The 18,742-nt window shown below is 37.4% G+C and overlaps 2 protein-coding genes across 2 annotated transcripts; one reads left to right on the plus strand and one right to left on the minus strand.

The window, feature by feature from the left end:
* The first annotated feature begins 8,625 nt into the window (after positions 1 to 8,625).
* Positions 8,626 to 12,661, plus strand: LOC119494895 (transmembrane emp24 domain-containing protein 9-like). Its single transcript, XM_037781118.1, has 6 exons — positions 8,626 to 8,800; positions 10,432 to 10,532; positions 10,627 to 10,752; positions 10,847 to 10,993; positions 11,907 to 12,022; positions 12,460 to 12,661. The coding sequence occupies exons 1-6, from the start codon at positions 8,659 to 8,661 to the stop codon at positions 12,461 to 12,463; spliced, it is 636 nt and encodes a 211-aa protein (XP_037637046.1). The 5' UTR covers positions 8,626 to 8,658; the 3' UTR covers positions 12,464 to 12,661.
* si:rp71-1d10.5 (transmembrane protein 216) lies at positions 12,256 to 17,279 on the minus strand. The gene is made up of 6 exons (XM_037781119.1): positions 17,228 to 17,279; positions 15,932 to 15,945; positions 15,650 to 15,743; positions 14,537 to 14,629; positions 12,660 to 12,861; positions 12,256 to 12,487 (listed from the first exon to the last, which is right to left on the minus strand). The coding sequence occupies exons 1-6, from the start codon at positions 17,235 to 17,237 to the stop codon at positions 12,472 to 12,474; spliced, it is 429 nt and encodes a 142-aa protein (XP_037637047.1). The 5' UTR covers positions 17,238 to 17,279; the 3' UTR covers positions 12,256 to 12,471.
* Positions 17,280 to 18,742: the final 1,463 nt, after the last annotated feature.

The following is an 18,742-nucleotide window of genomic DNA, read 5'->3' on the forward strand; positions in this document are numbered from 1 at the left end:
GGACATTTTTCAGACATTTTTCGAACGTTTTTCGGACGTTTACTGTTCTTCTGCCTTTCTTCCGCCTTTTTGTGTCGATCTTTCTGGCCTTTTTCTGTGATTTTTCTGCCTTTTTCAGCCTTTTTTTGGACATTTTTCAGACATTTTTTGGACGTTTTTCGGACTGTTCTGCCTTTCTTCCACGTTTTTCAGACATTTTTCAGACATTTTTGGACTGATTATTTTCCTAGAGGTCACCACAGGTCATTTTATACAGTGGTCAAGTTTAAAAAAAATGGTCTCACTTCAATGAAATGGTTACTATGAGGACTAACATCATCACACATGTTAGTCTTCACATTTATGTAATTCAAGACTGTTTAGGGAGTATTTCTACTCTGTGTTACTACTTTTACTTTAGCAAAGGATCTGAATACTTGAACTGTGGAGTAGAAGTATAAAGTAGCATAGAATAAAAGCACAAGTAACTCAGAATACTACAGTACTACGGTGAATGCACTTCATTATAGACTCCCGTGTGCTGCAGAGGCTGATGTCCATGTTTGAGTCATAAGGGGGTATTTCATGCTTTTGTCTGTATATTTGTACACATATATTTGCTCAATAACAATTATTCTTTAACACCTTTGATGACTGTTTACAGCCATGGATCCTACCATGTGATTTACCGGCCTCCACCTCCACCTCCACCTCCACCTCCACCTGGTGTCTCACGCTGCTTTGAAGCAGCCCCTCTGGAGGATGTACAGTAGTGATCCCAGGATGTGTTATCTCAGATAAAAGCCTCACGCCGTGCAGCTGCTGCTCAGAGTCCTGACACCTTTTCTTTTTTATTCCATTTCAAGCAGCAGAATCAGGTGAAATGATCTCACCCCTCACTGGCTCGCTCTTCTTCCTCTCTTGTTTTAAGGAGATCAGGTTTTAGAGGGAGATTCAACGGCGGCAGCGGCTCTCTGTTTGAGTGACGGACAGGAAGTCGGTTCATGTGGGCTTCAGCATCTGTGTCATCATTAGTATCGTAACCCCTGTAAATATGCATCTTCCTCCACTGTTTCTCTCTGACTGATCACATACATTATGGATGCTCTCCCTCCTCCTCCTCCTCCTCCTCCTCCTCTTCTTTCACCACCTTTTATGACAAATGCAGTTTTTTTTCTCTGTTTCCTCCCACAGCTGAATCACGGTGCTTCACTGCCATCAACAGGCTGCAGCGTCCAGACCTCTACAGGAGGACGAGAGTGAGTCTTTACATGCTTTGTTCAAACACAACTATATTTATCTTAAATTCTAGTAGAGATCCCTCATTAGATATCAGATATGTACGGTTGAATTTAAACCTTCACAGTCGCTGCTAGTGTATCTTATAATTTGATGTAGATTTTTATTAACCGTACAGCAGAGGTTGGATACGTATTCAGATCCTGTACTTCTCCTTTAAGTAAAAACAGCAACATCAAAATATAAAAATACTCCATTACATACAGAAGAATCATCTGAAGTAAAAGCAGTGGTGGAAGAAGTACTTCTATCGTTTACTTAAGTAAGAGTAGCAACAACGCTGGGAAATAAATAAGGGGTGAAATGCAAAATGAAAACTGTGCATAAATAAATAAATAAATGCATAAATACATGAATAAATACATATATTTAAAAATAAATATATTACATCTTAAAAGTGCAAATATATATAAATAAAAAATAAATGCAAAAAAATATATTTAAAAATTAATAAAAATAAATACATCAATAAATAAAAGGGAAAATTAAACAAAAGAATACATAAATAAGGGAATTAATACAAAGATAATAAAGAAACAAATTAAAACAGAAATATCAATTTTATCACACATTTTATCAATTAATTAATGGCTAAAATTATTTTTAATTTTATTTTGATATATTTAATGACACATTTATTTATTTATTCATTAATTTATTTTTTCCTCCATAACACGTGACGCAGGTGTCAATGTAGTTAGGTTTAGGAAAAGAGGGTGGTTTGGCTTAAAATAACTCCGAAAGCGGCGAAATTTAAGTACGGAAGGAAGTTACGCGAAAAAATAAATCAATCTGCGTTTTTTTTTCGTTTGCTTTTTTTCAAATGGAAACGTCCACTCAGCCGTTAGCAGAAAGCAGAGACGTATGTTAGCACAGTCAGCTAATCAATACGGTTATTAATAATGTGAAGGATAGCACTAGCTGAGTCAACGTTAGTTGTGATCAGTTTGGAAATAACCGAAAGGGTTGTATGTATACTCCTCTATTCTGAGAGGTAAAATTACTGTTTTCGTGAATGGAGTCTGGTGGCTTTGAAGAGAGCGCTATAACGGCTTCAGTTCCCCGTCAGAAAGGGCTGTCTGACGGAGAGGTAAAGCGGCTGTTGACGAGAAAACTAAAAACAAAATCAATATCAGTTTAAGCGTACGCTATATTTAGAATATTTTCACCGCCTTACCTCGCTGTCAGTCAGCCGTCATATCGCTCTCTTCACCAGACCAGACTCCATTCACAAAACCAGTCATTGTTTCCTCTCAGAGCTGCTGGTCTACCGCTGCATCCATCGGTCAGTTTGTTTGTGTTATTGTGTGACTTTCTGATCTGAACTAACGTCAGATCACGCGGGAAAAGGTTTTTAGAAAGACTTGAAGGGAAAATTGCATTTTGACACTAAAACATACGTACTTTGACATTAGTATGTGTTTAAGACATAAGTAACACAACTGGGAAGCTACAGAATGATACAAAAATAATGGAGCTGGCCTTTAATCAGTAAATGTACTTAGTTACATTACTGTAAAACATGCTGCTGTGCAAGAACAAGTCTTAAATCATCTAAATCATGCCTCTGGTGAGATTTATTCTGTCTTTTCTTTGAGAGGTTCCTGTAATAAATACATGTTTCGTTTCATCTCCATCTCCGTCACCTCTGACTCTCCCCCCCCCGGTCCCATCATGCCTCTGGGCGTCTGTTGACGGAGCATTACAATGTGATTTCAGGCTACTTCATTTGTTTGTTTTTTTATTTATTTATTTATTTATTTCCTTCCTGCGCCGCTGTAAACATAAATCACGGCGAGCCGAGCCCAGAGCTCATATAAACGTCAGGATAGACAGCGCAGCTCATAAACCTCTAATTTGATCTTTATTCATCTGGGACACGGCATGAATAAAAACCCTCCCAGTAAATCATCATTTTCTGCTTTCTGTCAACACGGCTGAGGGACGAGACAGAGACGGATACGTCCATCTGTCTCTGGAAGCCCCGCCTCCCTGCTGCTCGTTAGGCAGCGCCACTTCTGATTGGCCGGCTCAGCACACAAACTCGTTAAAGTGTTTTGCTCATTAATTAGTGGCTTATATGACATATTTACAAAATAATGTGACTTTAAATGATGGAATTAAAAATAAATTATTATTTATTAAATTAATATATTTTATTATTTTGTCTTTAATTCAACATTAAAGTGTTGACAGCAAATACACATTAGCTTCCTCCTCTTCTTCCTCTCTTTCTTCCTCTCCTCTTCCTGTCCATCTTTGTCTACTCATCCTCCTCTTTTCTCTTCCTCTCATCCAATCTCATATCTCATCCTCTCTTCCCTCTTCCTCTACATCTCCTCCTCCTCCTCTCTAACATCTTTCTCCCCCATGTCTTCTTCTTCTTCTTCTTCTTCTTCTTGTTCTTATTCCTCTTCCTCTGAGGGGTTAACAGCTCTCAGAGCTCTGACTGATGGAGCTTCACTGACATCTAGTGTTCACTGAGTGAACTGCAGCTGAACATCAGATCAAGACTCTCAGCTAAAAACAGAAATATGACTTAAACCAGATTAATTCCTGTCCAGACTAATCGAGTAAATGCAGCACTGAATAATTAGTTATTTGTGTTTCTGGCTTCACTTCATCTCTCTGTACCATTAAACAGGATGCTTATTAAACCACAGATATAATGATAAACAGGGCAAAAGCTACAAGTTTAATCTGGAGTTCAATTTTCTGGGTTTCTGGATGGACTCTGGATCTCATTAGGCCAAACAGTCACACGTTGTCTGAGGAGTTGGACACATGCAGCGTATTTGTTTTTAAATGAATACAAATAAATAAATAATACATTTTAAAAAGTGCAAAAAAAAAAAATGCAAATAATAAATAAATAATATAAAATAATTGCAAAGATACATAGATACATTTAAAAAATAAAACAAAAATAATTACATAAATAAATAAATAAATACAAGGAAAATTAAACAGAAGAGTAAATAAATAAGGGAATTAATACAAAGATAAATAAATAAAGAAGCAAATTAAAATGGAAATATCAATTTGTCACATTTTATCAATTAATTAATGGCTACTTTTATTTGTAATATTATTTTTGCTCTACATTTAATGACATTTATTTATTTAGGAGGCAGGTTCCGTCCCAGTCTTTTCAAAATAAACTTCTGTCTTCACAGGAAACAACTCGGTTAGGTTTAGGAAAAGATGGTGGTTTGGGTTAAAATGCAAGACTCTCGGCTAAAAACAGAAATATGACTTATACCAGATTAATCATTCCTGTACGGATTAATCGAGTGAATGCAGCACTGAATATTTAGTCATTTGTGTTTCTGGCTTCACTTGAGTCACACGTTGTCTGATGAGTTCGACACATGCAACTTATTTGTTTTAAAATAAACAAATAAATAAAACTAAGGTCGGTGGGTCGATCCCCGGCTCCTCCGGTCACATGTCGAAGTGTCCTTGAGCGAGATACTGAACCCCAAATTGCTCCCGAAGGCTGAGCCATCGGTGTGTGAATGTGTGTGTGAATGCTGACATGCAGTGTGAAGAGCTTTGAGTGATCAACAGACTAGAAAGGCGCTACTCCATCAGTAACAACTTTTAAATCACATCTCAAAACGTGTCTTTGTTAATGCGATTGCATTTCTTAACGTTTTAATGTTATTGCTTTTGGGTATGTTATTTCCGTTTTATTGTTGTAATTGTCTGATTTGATTTCATTGCCATCCTGAAATGTGTTTTATTCCTGTTTCAACCATGTAAAGCATTTTGTAATTTTGTTTTGAAAAGTGCTGTAAATATAAAGATTATGAAGAGTAATAATTCCTTTACCAACTAACATTGAGCTGTTTGACTTCCATATTGTCTTTATTATCACTGATAATAAGATTTACAGACGGATAAATAATGATGCTTTCGTGTGTTCAAGCAGGAACACAGTTGTCATATTTGGTCGTCTCTCTGTGGTTGAACCGCTGACGTTTTGTCACCCTGAATGTCAAATGTCTCTCTGGCTGCTGAGGCCGATTAGGAGCCGTCATATAAATGATCTGTCTGACAAGGTCAATGCCAAAGTGTCTTTATTTAAAGTATCTCCATTTGAATGCTGTCTTTCCTGATAGGAAAACAAAATAATATTTAATCACTAATTTGTCCTGAACTAAAGAACGTCTCTCATCATTTAGGTCTTTATTGTTTTATTTAAAATTAATTGAAAGAGGAAGTCTTTAACTGTTACATTTAGAGATGCACCTGCAATGAGTTATCACTGTGTGAATCGCATACAATTTGTTATTGAAAAAAAAGATTGAAAAAAGAATAATGCACCTGTTTTGCTACAATCAATTATTCATAAGTAAGTATAGTAATTAAATATAAATAAGTAAATAAGTAAAAAAAAATATATATATATGTGTGTGGAAGGAAGGCAGCATGTAGCTCGGTGCTTCATCACCTTTCTATCATGGAAAATACCAGAATAATACTAAATGTGATGTCATTTATATTTATTTATTTTTATATTTACAGGATTTCACAAAATACTGACGTTGTATACAGCTTTCCCCGCTGCCATGTCACGCCACCCCTCAAAGAAATGTTTGATTATCGACCCAAATTTGTCTCTTTAAATGCTTTCAAATCCTTCTCCACACTGCCAGCATGTAGTCCTGGGTGGATAAATAATAAACACTATTATATTTAAAATTAGGTTTTCATTTGTTGTCTTAAAACAATAAAATTTTAACATATTCAGTGTTTAAAGTCAGTCCTTAGTGGTTCTGTTGTTAAGAAATACAGCTCAAAGTGCTTCAAAATACGAGAAAACACACAAATTAAAGTTATCAAAGAACTCAAGTTGTTTTTTTTTCCAGTTTGGTTTAAATAACTAAAACTCCGAGAAGAATCGCTTAAAGGAAGACACACCAACTTATTAAAGAGCCAATCTATTTAACTTTAAAGTATGATTTTTAATTGATATTTCGTCATCTATGGTTTATTCCTGCAGCTCCTTTTCCTCCTAAAATGTGACCTATAAAGTAAAGTGTCGTCTGAGGTTCCTTTAAGATCCGAGTCTAAAGAAAATATGTAAAAATGTAAATGTCATGGTGTCTACTGTGACTTGTGTGAGAGCTTTGTGGACACAGTGTGGAGATGAAGCCGCCGTTATGAACGGAGGTCGGTGTTCAACAAAGTGGCACAATTTAATTTGTGTGGCAGGAACTGCACGGCTGCGATAGACTCGGTAATGAAACCTCTCAGCTTTAACTTCTGTCTACTTTATATTCACAAAGAGAAACGAGCGAGGCAGCCATTGTGGAGACATGCAAATACGCTGATCTCTTTAATACGAGCTTCACCCAATTGGATGGCGACTTTGACAAGCAGAACAAATGCCCTGCGAGCGCAAACATGTGCAGGTCAGGAGGAGCGGCGCTGATGGCCGAGGCAGAATTCAACTTTTCTTTATCCTCTTTTCAACGCCGCCAGTCACATTCTGCCTGTTCGCTTACTGTTAAATTAGTCATCTGAGATTAGAGACGGCTTAAGGAAGGAAAGTTTCCCCTCAAAAGTTGATAAAGCTCTGCAACTTTATGTATACTGAACATGTGCAAAAACAAAATGTGGGCGAGTTTGTCTTCGTGGGGAAGTTCCCGTGCACTTCTCACAACATAAAATATATTCTTTATTTAAGTTAGTAAACTATAAAACCTGATGAATCTGTTGGAACCAACCATGTCATGCTAGCTTGTTGTGAAGGAGGTTAAATAACGTTCCAAGCACTAAATGTTGGAGAGGAAAAACTGCCATTTTCAAAGGGGTCCCTTGACCTCTGACCTCCAGATGTGTGAATGTAAATGGGTTCTATGGGTACCCACGAGTCTCCCCTTTACAGACATGCCCACTTTATGATAATCACACGCAGTTTGGGGCAAGTCATAGTGAAGTCATTGTTTTGTGTTGTTAATTGATTTCCAATAATAAATATAAAAATACATTTGCATGAATTAGCATATTTGTCCACTCCCATGTTGATAAGAGGATTAAATACTTCGCAAATCTCCCTTTAAGTACATTTTAAAAAGATAAAAAATGTGTGATTAATTTGCAATTAATCGTGATTAAATATTCTAATTGACAGCCCTTGCTCACATGTAATTTGTAATATGGTATTAGGTTGTAACCGTTAGTTGCTGTCCTGTTAGAGTGACCTAGATTAGTTAGGAAAGTTATTTATTAGCATTAACAATGATATTAGTTTCCTTTGCTCTTCATTTTCACACAAATACTAGAAACAGCAGTCAATGTGTTGTTTGAACGCTCTGAACAATAAAATACAACACATCTTCTTTGTAGCGTCCGTGTTGTTCATTCATGTATTTTTTTCATAACTGAAAATCAATAAACACAGTTACAAATAATAACTAATATTAATCTATTAAAGGGACTGTTTGTAACTTCTTACACGTATAAATCACCCGGGGCGGTGTCCCATGCGCGTCCGTATATGCGCGTTCGCGTGTGTCTCCGCTGTTCAGACTCAGACTCCAACACAAACTCCAGTGAAGCACCAAAACCTCTTGGTTGTATCTAGTGAAGCTGTTAAACAGTGTTGGCCGCGGTCGGAGGACGCGGGGGAGACCGTAGCTTTGGTCTCCAGGACCGGAGTCTCTGCTCCTCTGCTCCTCTGCTCCTCTGCTCCTCTGCCTGCCTTCACTCACACACCGCGCTCCTTCTCTCTCTCTCTCTCCACCTCTCACGTGCATGCTGCTCACTCCACACTGCAGAAGAGTTAGTTTAGCTCTGAGAATATCTAGTGAATGTTCAGTGGACGTTTGTGCAGAAATAACTGCTGCAGCTCCTCCAGACCAACAGAGGTTTCCCGTGTCTTGTGAAGTGACGGGGCTCCGCAGAGAGAAACGTTATCGTCTCCCACCAAAACTCCGGCGTCTCCCCCGTTCCCTCCGGCCGCGGTCGGGAGGCTGAGGCGGGAAAAGCCAACACTAGGATCAGCATTGATTCATGGAGAGACCTTGGTCTGGTCAGCTAACATTACTGCCAAGCAGCTGAAATATAGAGTGATATTGTGCTTTTAGCTGACGTGTGTCTCCTCACTGTGTTGAGAGATGCTCCTTCATGTCTATGTAGAGCGAGCACAAGCGCCAGCAACAGGACGCTGACTTTCGTTGACTTAACGGACACAGGTGAAGCTGTTAACACATTTCTGATTCTTACAAACAGTCCCTTTAATAATCTCAGTTCTTTTGTTTTCATTATAAAGTGCAGTAACAGATGTAAACCTACACTAACAGTGAATCACAGCTGTAAGAACTACATTACCCAGCAGCCTCTCTGACTCCGCGCAGGCGCAGTAGCAGCATGAAGATGGCGTCAGTCAGCTTGTTGACAGTTTTACTTCTGAACGTTTTCTACAGTTTCAGCTCTTCTTTACACTTTCACCTCCGAGACACCGAGAGGACATGCTTCATAGAGGAGATCCCGGACGACACGGTGCTCACAGGTCAGTTTATAACGTTTAGAACAACGTTAGTAATAGTTTATACCGTTTAGAGCTCGTGGTGACAGAACAGCTGATCAGGAAGTGATAACCAGGAAGTCCACTAACAGCAGTATTAAAGTTACTCACAGTCTCTAAATGACTTAATGACACATTAACTTACTCTACTAAACATTATGAAAACCATAATGTATATAAACCTTTAACACTAACTGTTATCATGTGTTACATTAGTCTCTTCTTCATGTTCTGTTTGATTCTGATATTTATTTATTTTTTTATATTTAAGTAAATCATAGTTTGGTCCTTTGCAGGGGACACAGTGTCCTAAAAGTGTTAGTAAATTATGTGAAAAATGTCTGAAAACTATTAGTAAAATATATTTAAAGTATAAGTAAGATATGTGAAAAATATATTTGAAAGATTTCAGAAGTATTTCCTAAAATTATTAGTAACATATATCTAAACATATGTGAAACATGTCAGAAAAATGTGCTAAAAGTATTAGTTTGGTCCTTTTCAGGGACAAAAAAGCCTACACTTAAAAAAGATCAATTAAATGAACAAAGACTGAATAGTCTGTGTGGTCTGACTGCACATTGCTGGATATTCATATTCATATTATACATAATGCATTTCACAAGTATAATCCATTCAGTGTCTATACCGCTTTCTAGGGAGTCAGGATGTTTTCATGGTTTTCATGGCACATTTAAAGCTCTAGTTTTTAATTTTTTGGAAGGTGAAGCAAAATTCCTGCATGAAAACTGACAGAAAGTGTCCTAAAATTATTAGTAAAATATATTAAAACAAATATGTGAAAAAGGTCCTAAAAGTATTAGTAAAATATGTGAAAAAAAAATAGATTTAACATGTCAGGAAAACAAATCGAAATTAATTAGCTGGTATATTGATGTTTTCTCTTTCTCATAATAACAGAAATAAAAACAGTATAATTCAGACACCAAATGTATTATTTATATTTTAAATAGTTTTGGTCCCAAAAGAAGAAAAATTAAATATATAGCAGCCGACTAATCGGTGGTTTTGATCTGAGCTCACTAAGATTTCTTTAGTCAATTAGTCATCTTTTATGCTTTGTTCATGCTGAATGACTTATTCCCAACTTGTGAGCACATCTCTGATAAACACCAGATTTAAAGTGGTGCTTTAGTGTGATTCTTTGTGGAGTTTGATTAAATCAACTTATCAATTAGTCAGCAAAATCATACGAGTGTTAGTCGACTAAGAATTTCTTTGGTTGAGGACGGCCTTATCGATTAGTAGATACATCTGTTGATGATTTGATTCTTTATTTTATTACTCAACTATATTTGAATGTCAGGATTCAGTTTACAATGTTCTCAAACAGAAGCTGGAACAGGAATACATTTGTCATTATGAAATTCATTATCAAAGTTGTTGGTGAATCATTTTCTGTTTTATCAACTAATTGTTTCAGCTTGACGTGAAAACTTAAATAACCATAATATCTAAAATAGCCAAGTGTTAGCAAAGTCAAAACATTTATTAAATCACTAAAATGTATAGAACTTCAGTAAATAATGACCCGATATGTCCAGTAATATTTTGACATATTAAGTGATGTGTTTGTTGTCTCTGTCTCTCTGCAGGTCACTACTGGACTCAGCTGTATGATGAACAGAAAGACGAGTACCTGCCGGCCCCTCAGGACATCAGGATAGATGTTAGAGCCATAGATCCTGATTACAAGGTTGGTCCTTGATAACAAGTTCTGGTTGAGCCGAGCAGTTTGCACAGAGCCGGTCAAATTTAAGTGATTTTCTTTCCGATTTGGTTCCCTCCAGGTAATTCTGTCTCGGTCTAACGGCTCAGAGGGATTCTTCAAATTCACATCACGGAGTCCAGGAGAACACCAAATCTGCCTGCAGTCCAACTCCCCACAGCGTCCCCTGCCTGCTGGAGGCAAGCTGGTGAGAAGACACACGGTCTTTTAATGCAGTTATTTATTACATGTCCCGTTGCAAACCTTGTCCCTCCTAATGAACTTCCTGTTGCGTCCTGCAGGCTGTTCACCTGGACATCAGAGTGGGCGAACGCACAAACAACTACAATGAGATCGCTGCTAAAGAAAAACTGACGGAGCTGCAGCTGAGAGTCCGACAGCTGATGGAGCAGGTCGAACAGATCCTGCAAGGACAGAACTACCACAGGGTCAGTCTGAGTGTGTGTGTGTCCATTAACTCCATTTATTCTGGAGCTTTCAAAAACGTCTCTCAGTTAACGTCGTCTCTTTGAGTCCTAAAAAACATCTGCAATGGAAGACCTCAAACAGATGTTGTCTGTGACGGATCGACTGACTCAAGAAAGTCTTAGCAAGTAGATTTTCTTTGTGTTGTGAACCTGAGAAGTATAAAGTTAATGTGAAAACATCAGTAGTCAATTTAATATAGGAGCTAGTGAGCTTAAACATGGTTGGTTTTGGTGACGCTTTCCATTTAGCTAAAGTGGCTCCTTGATTCCTTCACTAGCATCTCTTCCTAGCTTCTTAGCTCCTCTCAGAGGATGGAGGAATTTTACGTTGTCACTCAGTGTATTTATTTTTTAAATCACAGAAGTTCGACTCTACTATAATGTGTTTAAATAGTTTAGTCATTATAGTTTAATCAGTCGATTATTTTCTACATTAATCGATTAGCTGTTTGGTCTATAAAACGTCGATCAGTGTTTACTGACAGAGAGGAGGAAAGAAACCAGAAAATATTGACATTTAAGTGAGTTTTATTTCTTAAAAAATTACTCAAACCGATTAATCGATTATCAAAATAGTTGGCGATTAATTTAATAGTAGATAACTAATCGATGAATCGTTGCAGCTCTAAACAGCAGTAAAGAAAAATGTTCTGATGTTGTTTCTTATACACAGAACAGAAGAGACATCAGACAGCAGGTGGGGTTGTTCTGGACTGTGTGAGGCTACTATAAGACTAAACATCGTGGCTGTATGGGATAAATATTTGGACCTTTTATCTTTCCTTGAATGAGAAAAGATGCATCTAGAATACTGAGGAAAATAGTAATAATAATAATAATAAAAAGTAATCCCTCTGCTCTGATTGATTGACAGTTGAGGGAGATAGATTTCCGTGAGGTCGACCACAACACCAACATGTGGATCTTCTGGTGGCCCGTCGTCCGCTCGCTCTACGTGGTGCTCTTCATCATCTGGCACACCAAGTCCTGGTAACACGTCCTCTTCTTTACTTTGATTACTCACTTGTTCATCCAGTATTTTATTATCATTCTCGTCTGTATTGAAGTTGTCGTACAGCCTCAGTAGGACAGTTTAGTATTTATACAGACTGTCCTGTTCCTTGATATTATTATAAGTTATTATAACTTCAACTCTGTGCACCTTAATTCCTCTCTGCTGCATGGTGTGAATTTATAAACATTTCTGATGCTGATCCATCAAAGAAAAAATCAGTTTTATTTCAACTTGGGTTTTATTTACATAACGTCATTCATCATCAGAATTTGTAAAAAAAAATATGTCCTGATCTCAGGGTCGGTACATTCTTACAAACAGTTATAAAACCAACAGATTTACATTTGAATAGGAAAATAGACTGTTTTATTTACAAGGTGGCATCTGAACAAAGTGCTGCTCTGTGTTTCAGGTGAAGTCTTCTTCAGTACACTTTGGACCTACAAGGGACAAATCAAAAGGGACAAAGCATGAACTTGAATATTTCTAGACATTGAAGCATAATCAAAGATATTTTTATTGTACTGAGAACCCCCACATCACATCACATCACATGACCAGGACCAGGACCAGGACCAGGTCCAGGACCAAGACCCTGCAGGATTTGGTCACCTGGAGAAAGCCGATACGGAGAGGAGTCCGAGCAGGAACTCGAGGCCGTAGAAGCAGAGCAGGACGGCGCAGAGGATGAACTCCAGCCGCAGGACGAAGGTCTGCAGCAGCAGGAAGTAAACGGCCAGCGCCGTACAGGGGAACAGGATGAAGAGCGACGCGCAGGACGCCAGAGAGCGCTCGCACAGGTTACCCTTCCAACCTGAACAAGGACACGGGACATGGAGGTCAACATCACGGAAGTCAACATCACGAAGACGTCCACACTGACTGACTAAATTTGACAACATTTTCTTCCATTTTGGCCGTCCGTCCAAAACAAGTCTACATTTTTAAACACCTGAAACTCAATATGTGGTTTTCCGATTTATACAAACAGCTGCACATTTTTGCCCCTGGCCTGTTTTGCACAACGACTTCTACTGAACATCATGAGTGCCACAGCACTGAATAAAAGTACTAGTACTCGGTGCAGGTGAGTATCAGCCCAACTCTCTCTACACTCCCTAAAAACTTGGTATTTTCCCGGAAGGGGCATGGCTTTGCAGGACGTAGGAGTGCACGTTTCCGCAAGCTCCGTGACAGTCTCGCTCTGCACTTAGATTAGGCTACTTTATATGATAACCAGGGCTGTCAAAGTTAATGCAATAATAGCGATTTATAGGTTGTAGCGGGCGCAGTTTTAAAGCTAGGGTGAAGATCCTGGTATCATAGTAAACTATAAAACCTGATGAATCCATCGGTACCAACCATGTTATATTAGCTGGTCTTGAAGGAGGTTAAATAACGCTGCAAACTTACGGTACATTTTGGTGAAGAAAAACTGTCATGTCCATTTTCAAAGGGGTCCCTTGACCTCTGACCTCCAGATCAGTGAATGTAAATGGGTTCTATGGGTACCCACGAGTCTCCCCTTTACAGACATGCCCACTTTATGATAATCACATGCAGTTTGGGGCAAGTCATAGTCAAGTCAGCACACTGATACACTGACAGCTGTTGTTGCCTGTTGGGCTGCAGTTTGCCATGTTATGATTGGAGCATATTGTTTTATGCTAAATGCAGAACCTGTGAGGGTTTCTGGATCAATATCTGTCATTGTTTTGTGTTAATTGATTTATAATCATAAATATATACATACATTTGCGTAAAGCAGCATATTTGTCCACTCCCATGTTGATAAGAGGATTAAATACCTGACTAATCTCCCTTTAAGATCCATTTTGAACAGATAAACAGCGAGCGAATAAATATTTTAATTCATTAACAGCCCTAGTCAATATATATATATATATATATATATATATATTTTGGCACTATTTAGTTGTGCATATTTTCCAGTTATGATGGTCAGTTTGAGAATTTATTAGCAGTCATTTGAAATTCTGCAGGGAGGTCTAGCAGCGGTTACAGCCGTGCAGCAGTACCAGGAGCAAAAATCTAAGTGTATTGTTTGAAGTTACAGTAGGCTTGAGGTGTCCTTTAGGTTTAATCCAGCGTTAAGTCAAAGATTAAGTTAATTAAGTTACGGTTTAGCTTGCTTATCTAAAAAGTGATGAGGCGACCCGATGCATCAGGAACAAAATGCTCCGCCCCCGGGTGAATACCAAGTTTTTAGGGAGTCCCGATTTAAGCACTAATGCAGTTTGTTCAACAGAAGTTTAACCTAAATAATTAAAATATAATAAAATAGTCTGAGTGAGTTCAGACACTGCTGCTTATTTAATTATCACCTGCAGCTGTTGTGCACATGGTGGCAGCAAAGAACCAAACAGGAAGTGGCCTCTGGCTTCAAATCAATCATGAAGATGTGTGTTAATAATGTGCATCTTCATTTAGTCCAGGTAGAATCTGAATATTTGTGTTTGGTGTTTCACCGTAAAAGATCCTGAGCGTCTCCAGACCGAGGAACAGCACCAGCAGCACCACATCAAGGACCAGGTTATCTGTCGGGTAGGGCAGTAAAATCCCTGCACGGCAAGAAAAAGAGAGTTTATCTATCAGCGTATAACATGAATTAAAGACGTAGGAAGTCTGTTTGGAAGTGATCGACCTCCTCTCTTTAGTTAGTCTTTCTTACCACCAAAGCAGAAACATTTGATTTGGAAGGAATAAACTGTTAAATTATTTGGACGCTGTGACGACATCTTGATCTGTCACAGCTGTAGATGATTCTTTTTTTAAATGAAGTTGTGTTTGTATTTTGTCTGATATACTACAGAATATACACTTTACTGTGTCTAAACATTGTATGAATGTGTTCTCAGTACGTGATATGCACTTTGTTTTTATAATATGTTGATTCACTTTAATGAATAAAAACTGAAACTGTTCCTAATGCTGGAAACCTCGTTTTGTTACAGAAGTCAATGTTCACACATACAGTATATGTCACTTTTACTGATTTAACAGATAGAAACAAGAACTTTAAACAGTTTCTGGCCAAAAAGATTTCAGTCATGTTTCAGTCAGTAAAGAGAGAGAAGAATAAAAAAAAGATTCCACACACTAGCAGATATCCATATATCCAAGTAGACAAAGTGATGAAATAAAAATTAAGATTCTCATTATTATATCATCAATAAACAAATCATTATTAGTAATCAATGTAAAGAGATAATCCATAAGGAAAACATTGGGGAGATAAAAACAAACCTTTTTTCAGTTGTTCTGGTGCCGACTCTAAAGTATGAGATGGCAGAGCGTTCCAGATCACTGAACCTCGGTAAACTAAACCAAACTCTAACTGAGATGTTCGACACACAGGAGGTCTGAGTATGGCATTATTTTGAGTTGTGGAATTGTTGATTATAGGAATACAGTTCATGGAAATATGAGGGAAGGGTCCTGTTCAAAGAGTTGTACACATATAATGATAATATGAAGGTTGTTCCAGCAGAATGACCTCAGCACAGTGGTTCAGTGCTTTAGAAATCTCTGTTTCCTTTCTCACTACTACTGATGTAAAGACGTGTGGAGGTGGGACAAACCTTTATAGATGAACATGAGGATCTCTGCCAGGTAGAAGGCAGCAAAGTACCAGCTGTTGAGGTAGAAGAGGACCTGCAGAGGAGTGGACGAAAGCTGAGGAAGACGGAGTCAAGGACAACACAGGAATATGTCACAGAGACAGAGCAGGTGTGTAGGTGTGTGTGTGTGTGTGTAGGTGTGTGTGTGTGTGTGTGTGTTTGTGTGTGTGTGTGTGTGTGTGTGCGCGTGCGCGTGCGCGTGCGCGTGCGTGTGTGTGTGCATCGGTTTCATGTGAAGGATACGATTGGTTGGCTCCCTGCAGAGAAGAACAGAAAATATAATAAATAATACATCAAATAATAGAACAGGTTGAGGGTAGTTTTTTTTCTTTGGTTATCAAAATGCATCATTATATAAGGCATAATTTTACCAAATTTTCCAGATAACCAATTATTTTCTTTTTGACTGTGAGTTTTATTAATTTGCAAAATCAAACAAGTACAACAAGATTGTCAAAATTAACTTGGTAAAGCACATTCATACAATATTTAGGTGTTTATTTAAAAAATAGTGTTTTGGATGTTGTCATTATCACTCAACCCTGTTCAGATCACCCTTCCTGTGATATAATTAATGTGAAACTGATTGATTTCTGCTTTATTTAATTTATTTTGTCTTCTTTATATAGAAACTGGAAACATGAAGGCAGTAGTCATGGTTAAATACATTTATTAAATACATTATTTAATATTTAAATATTATACTAAATGAATACAAAAATGGACTCAGTAATTTGACAAATAAATGCTATTAATTTTTTTATTTCTGTGCATATTTATTTATTTTCATATCATCCTGCACATTTATTTGATAACTGATATTTTGTATTTCTTTACTAGTTACTTTTATTTAAATCAATAAATAAATTAATAAATAAATTATAAATAAATAATAACAATAAAATAAATAAATAAAAAGGCATAAATGAATAAATAAATAATCATCAAATAAATGCGCAGGTTACCTTGAAAATGAATACATATGCACATACATAGAAAAATAAATAACATTTATTTATTTGACAAATTACTTATTTTTCTATTCATCTATTTTTATATTTAATTATTTTCAATGTAATAATAATGAATGGATTTAAACAACCTATGCTCTGCTGCAGCAGTACTGTATCTATACCCAGTACTACTAACCTATCCAGGTCTGCAGAGTGTCTCAGATCTACCACATTAAAATGCTCTAACATGTATTATCAGTGATGAAAACATGATATTTGTATGTTTGTAGCTGTGCCGTTAATATCTGCTTAGAGTTAACGAACCTGACAACAACATGGATCTCTGGTTTAACCACCGTCTGTGTGTCACGTTATATCACATGTTACAGTCTGTTCATCATAGAGGTCTGCTGGAGCTAACAGAACCAGCTAACAGAACCAGCTAACAGAACCAGCTAACTGAACCAGCTAACTGACACGGTTTACTGTCACCGCGGTGAACGCGTTGATATACTCCGTGTTGGTGTTAATGTTGATCTGAGTGATGAAGGCTGAATGTTTATTTGGATCAAACAGAGAGACTCACCGGGCGCCATGTCTGGTTACCATGGAAACAGCTTGGGCCGGAAGTGACTCTTCTTCAGGTTCATAGTTTAACCGGAAGAGGTTTAAATGTGCTGCCACCTACTGGCTGTCTGTGATACTACTACTACTATTATATACTACTACCACTATTACTAATACTACTACTACTACTACTATATACTACTACCACTACTACTACTGCTGCTACTGTTACTACTACTACTACTACTACTGGCTGTCTGTGATACTACTACTACTACTATATACTACTACCACTACTACTACTACTATATACTACTACCACTACTACTACTGCTGCTACTGTTACTACTACTACTACTACTACTGGCTGTCTGTGATACTACTACTACTACTATATACTACTACCACTATTACTACTACTGCTACTACTACTACTGGCTGTCTGTGATACTACTACTACTATTATATACTACTACCACTATTACTAATACTACTACTACTACTACTATATACTACTACCACTACTACTACTGCTGCTACTGTTACTACTACTACTACTACTACTACTACTACTACTACTACTACTACTACTGCTGGCTGTCTGTGATACTACTACTACTATTATATACTACTACCACTACTACTACTACTACTACTACTACTACTACTACTACTGCTACTGTTACTACTACTACTACTACTACTACTACTACTACTACTACTACTACTACTACTGGCTGTCTGTGATACTACTACTACTACTATATACTACTACCACTACTACTACTGCTGCTACTGTTGCTACTACTACTACTACTACTACTATATACTACTACCACTATTACTACTACTACTACTACTACTACTACTACTACTATATACTACTACCACTATTACTACTACTACTACTACTACTACTACTACTACTGGCTGTCTGTGATACTACTACTACTATTATATACTACTACCACTATTACTACTACTACTACTACTACTACTGGCTGTCTGTGATACTACTACTACTATTATATACTACTACCACTACTACTACTACTACTACTACTGCTACTACTACTACTACTACTACTACTACTACTGGCTGTCTGTGATACTACTACTACTATTATATACTACTACCACTATTACTAATACTACTACTACTACTACTACTACTACTGCTGCTACTACCACTACTACTACTACTATACACTACTACCACTATTACTAATACTACTGCTACTACTGCTACTACTGTTACTACTACTACTACTACTGGCTGTCTGTGATACTACTACTACTATTATATACTACTACCACTACTACTACTGCCACTACTACTACTACTACTACTATCACTAGTACTACTACTGCTACCAGGTTGTATGTGGTACCACCACTACTGCTACTACTGCTACTGCCACTGCCACTACTACTACTACTACTATCACTACTACTACTACTACTACTACTACTACTACTACTACTACAACTACTACTACTACTACTACTACTGCTAATAAATAGCTCAATAAAT

The sequence above is a fragment of the Sebastes umbrosus genome, chromosome 9 (assembly GCF_015220745.1).
Source record: "Sebastes umbrosus isolate fSebUmb1 chromosome 9, fSebUmb1.pri, whole genome shotgun sequence".
Lineage (NCBI taxonomy): Eukaryota > Metazoa > Chordata > Actinopteri > Perciformes > Sebastidae > Sebastes > Sebastes umbrosus.

Excerpts from the sequence above, each read along its gene's own strand:
- si:rp71-1d10.5 (XM_037781119.1), bottom strand. Across the intron at positions 14,630-15,649 it reads CCTCATGTTCATCTATAAAG|GGATTTTACTGCCCTACCCG; the intron begins GTTTGTCCCACC and ends CTTGCCGTGCAG. Across the intron at positions 12,862-14,536 it reads GACGCTCAGGATCTTTTACG|GTTGGAAGGGTAACCTGTGC; the intron begins GTGAAACACCAA and ends GTCCTTGTTCAG.
- LOC119494895 (XM_037781118.1), top strand. The coding sequence starts at position 8,659 with ATGAAGATGGCGTCAGTCAGCTTGTTGACAGTTTTACTTCTGAACGTT. Across the intron at positions 8,801-10,431 it reads GGACGACACGGTGCTCACAG|GTCACTACTGGACTCAGCTG; the intron begins GTCAGTTTATAA and ends GTCTCTCTGCAG. Across the intron at positions 10,533-10,626 it reads CCATAGATCCTGATTACAAG|GTAATTCTGTCTCGGTCTAA; the intron begins GTTGGTCCTTGA and ends GGTTCCCTCCAG.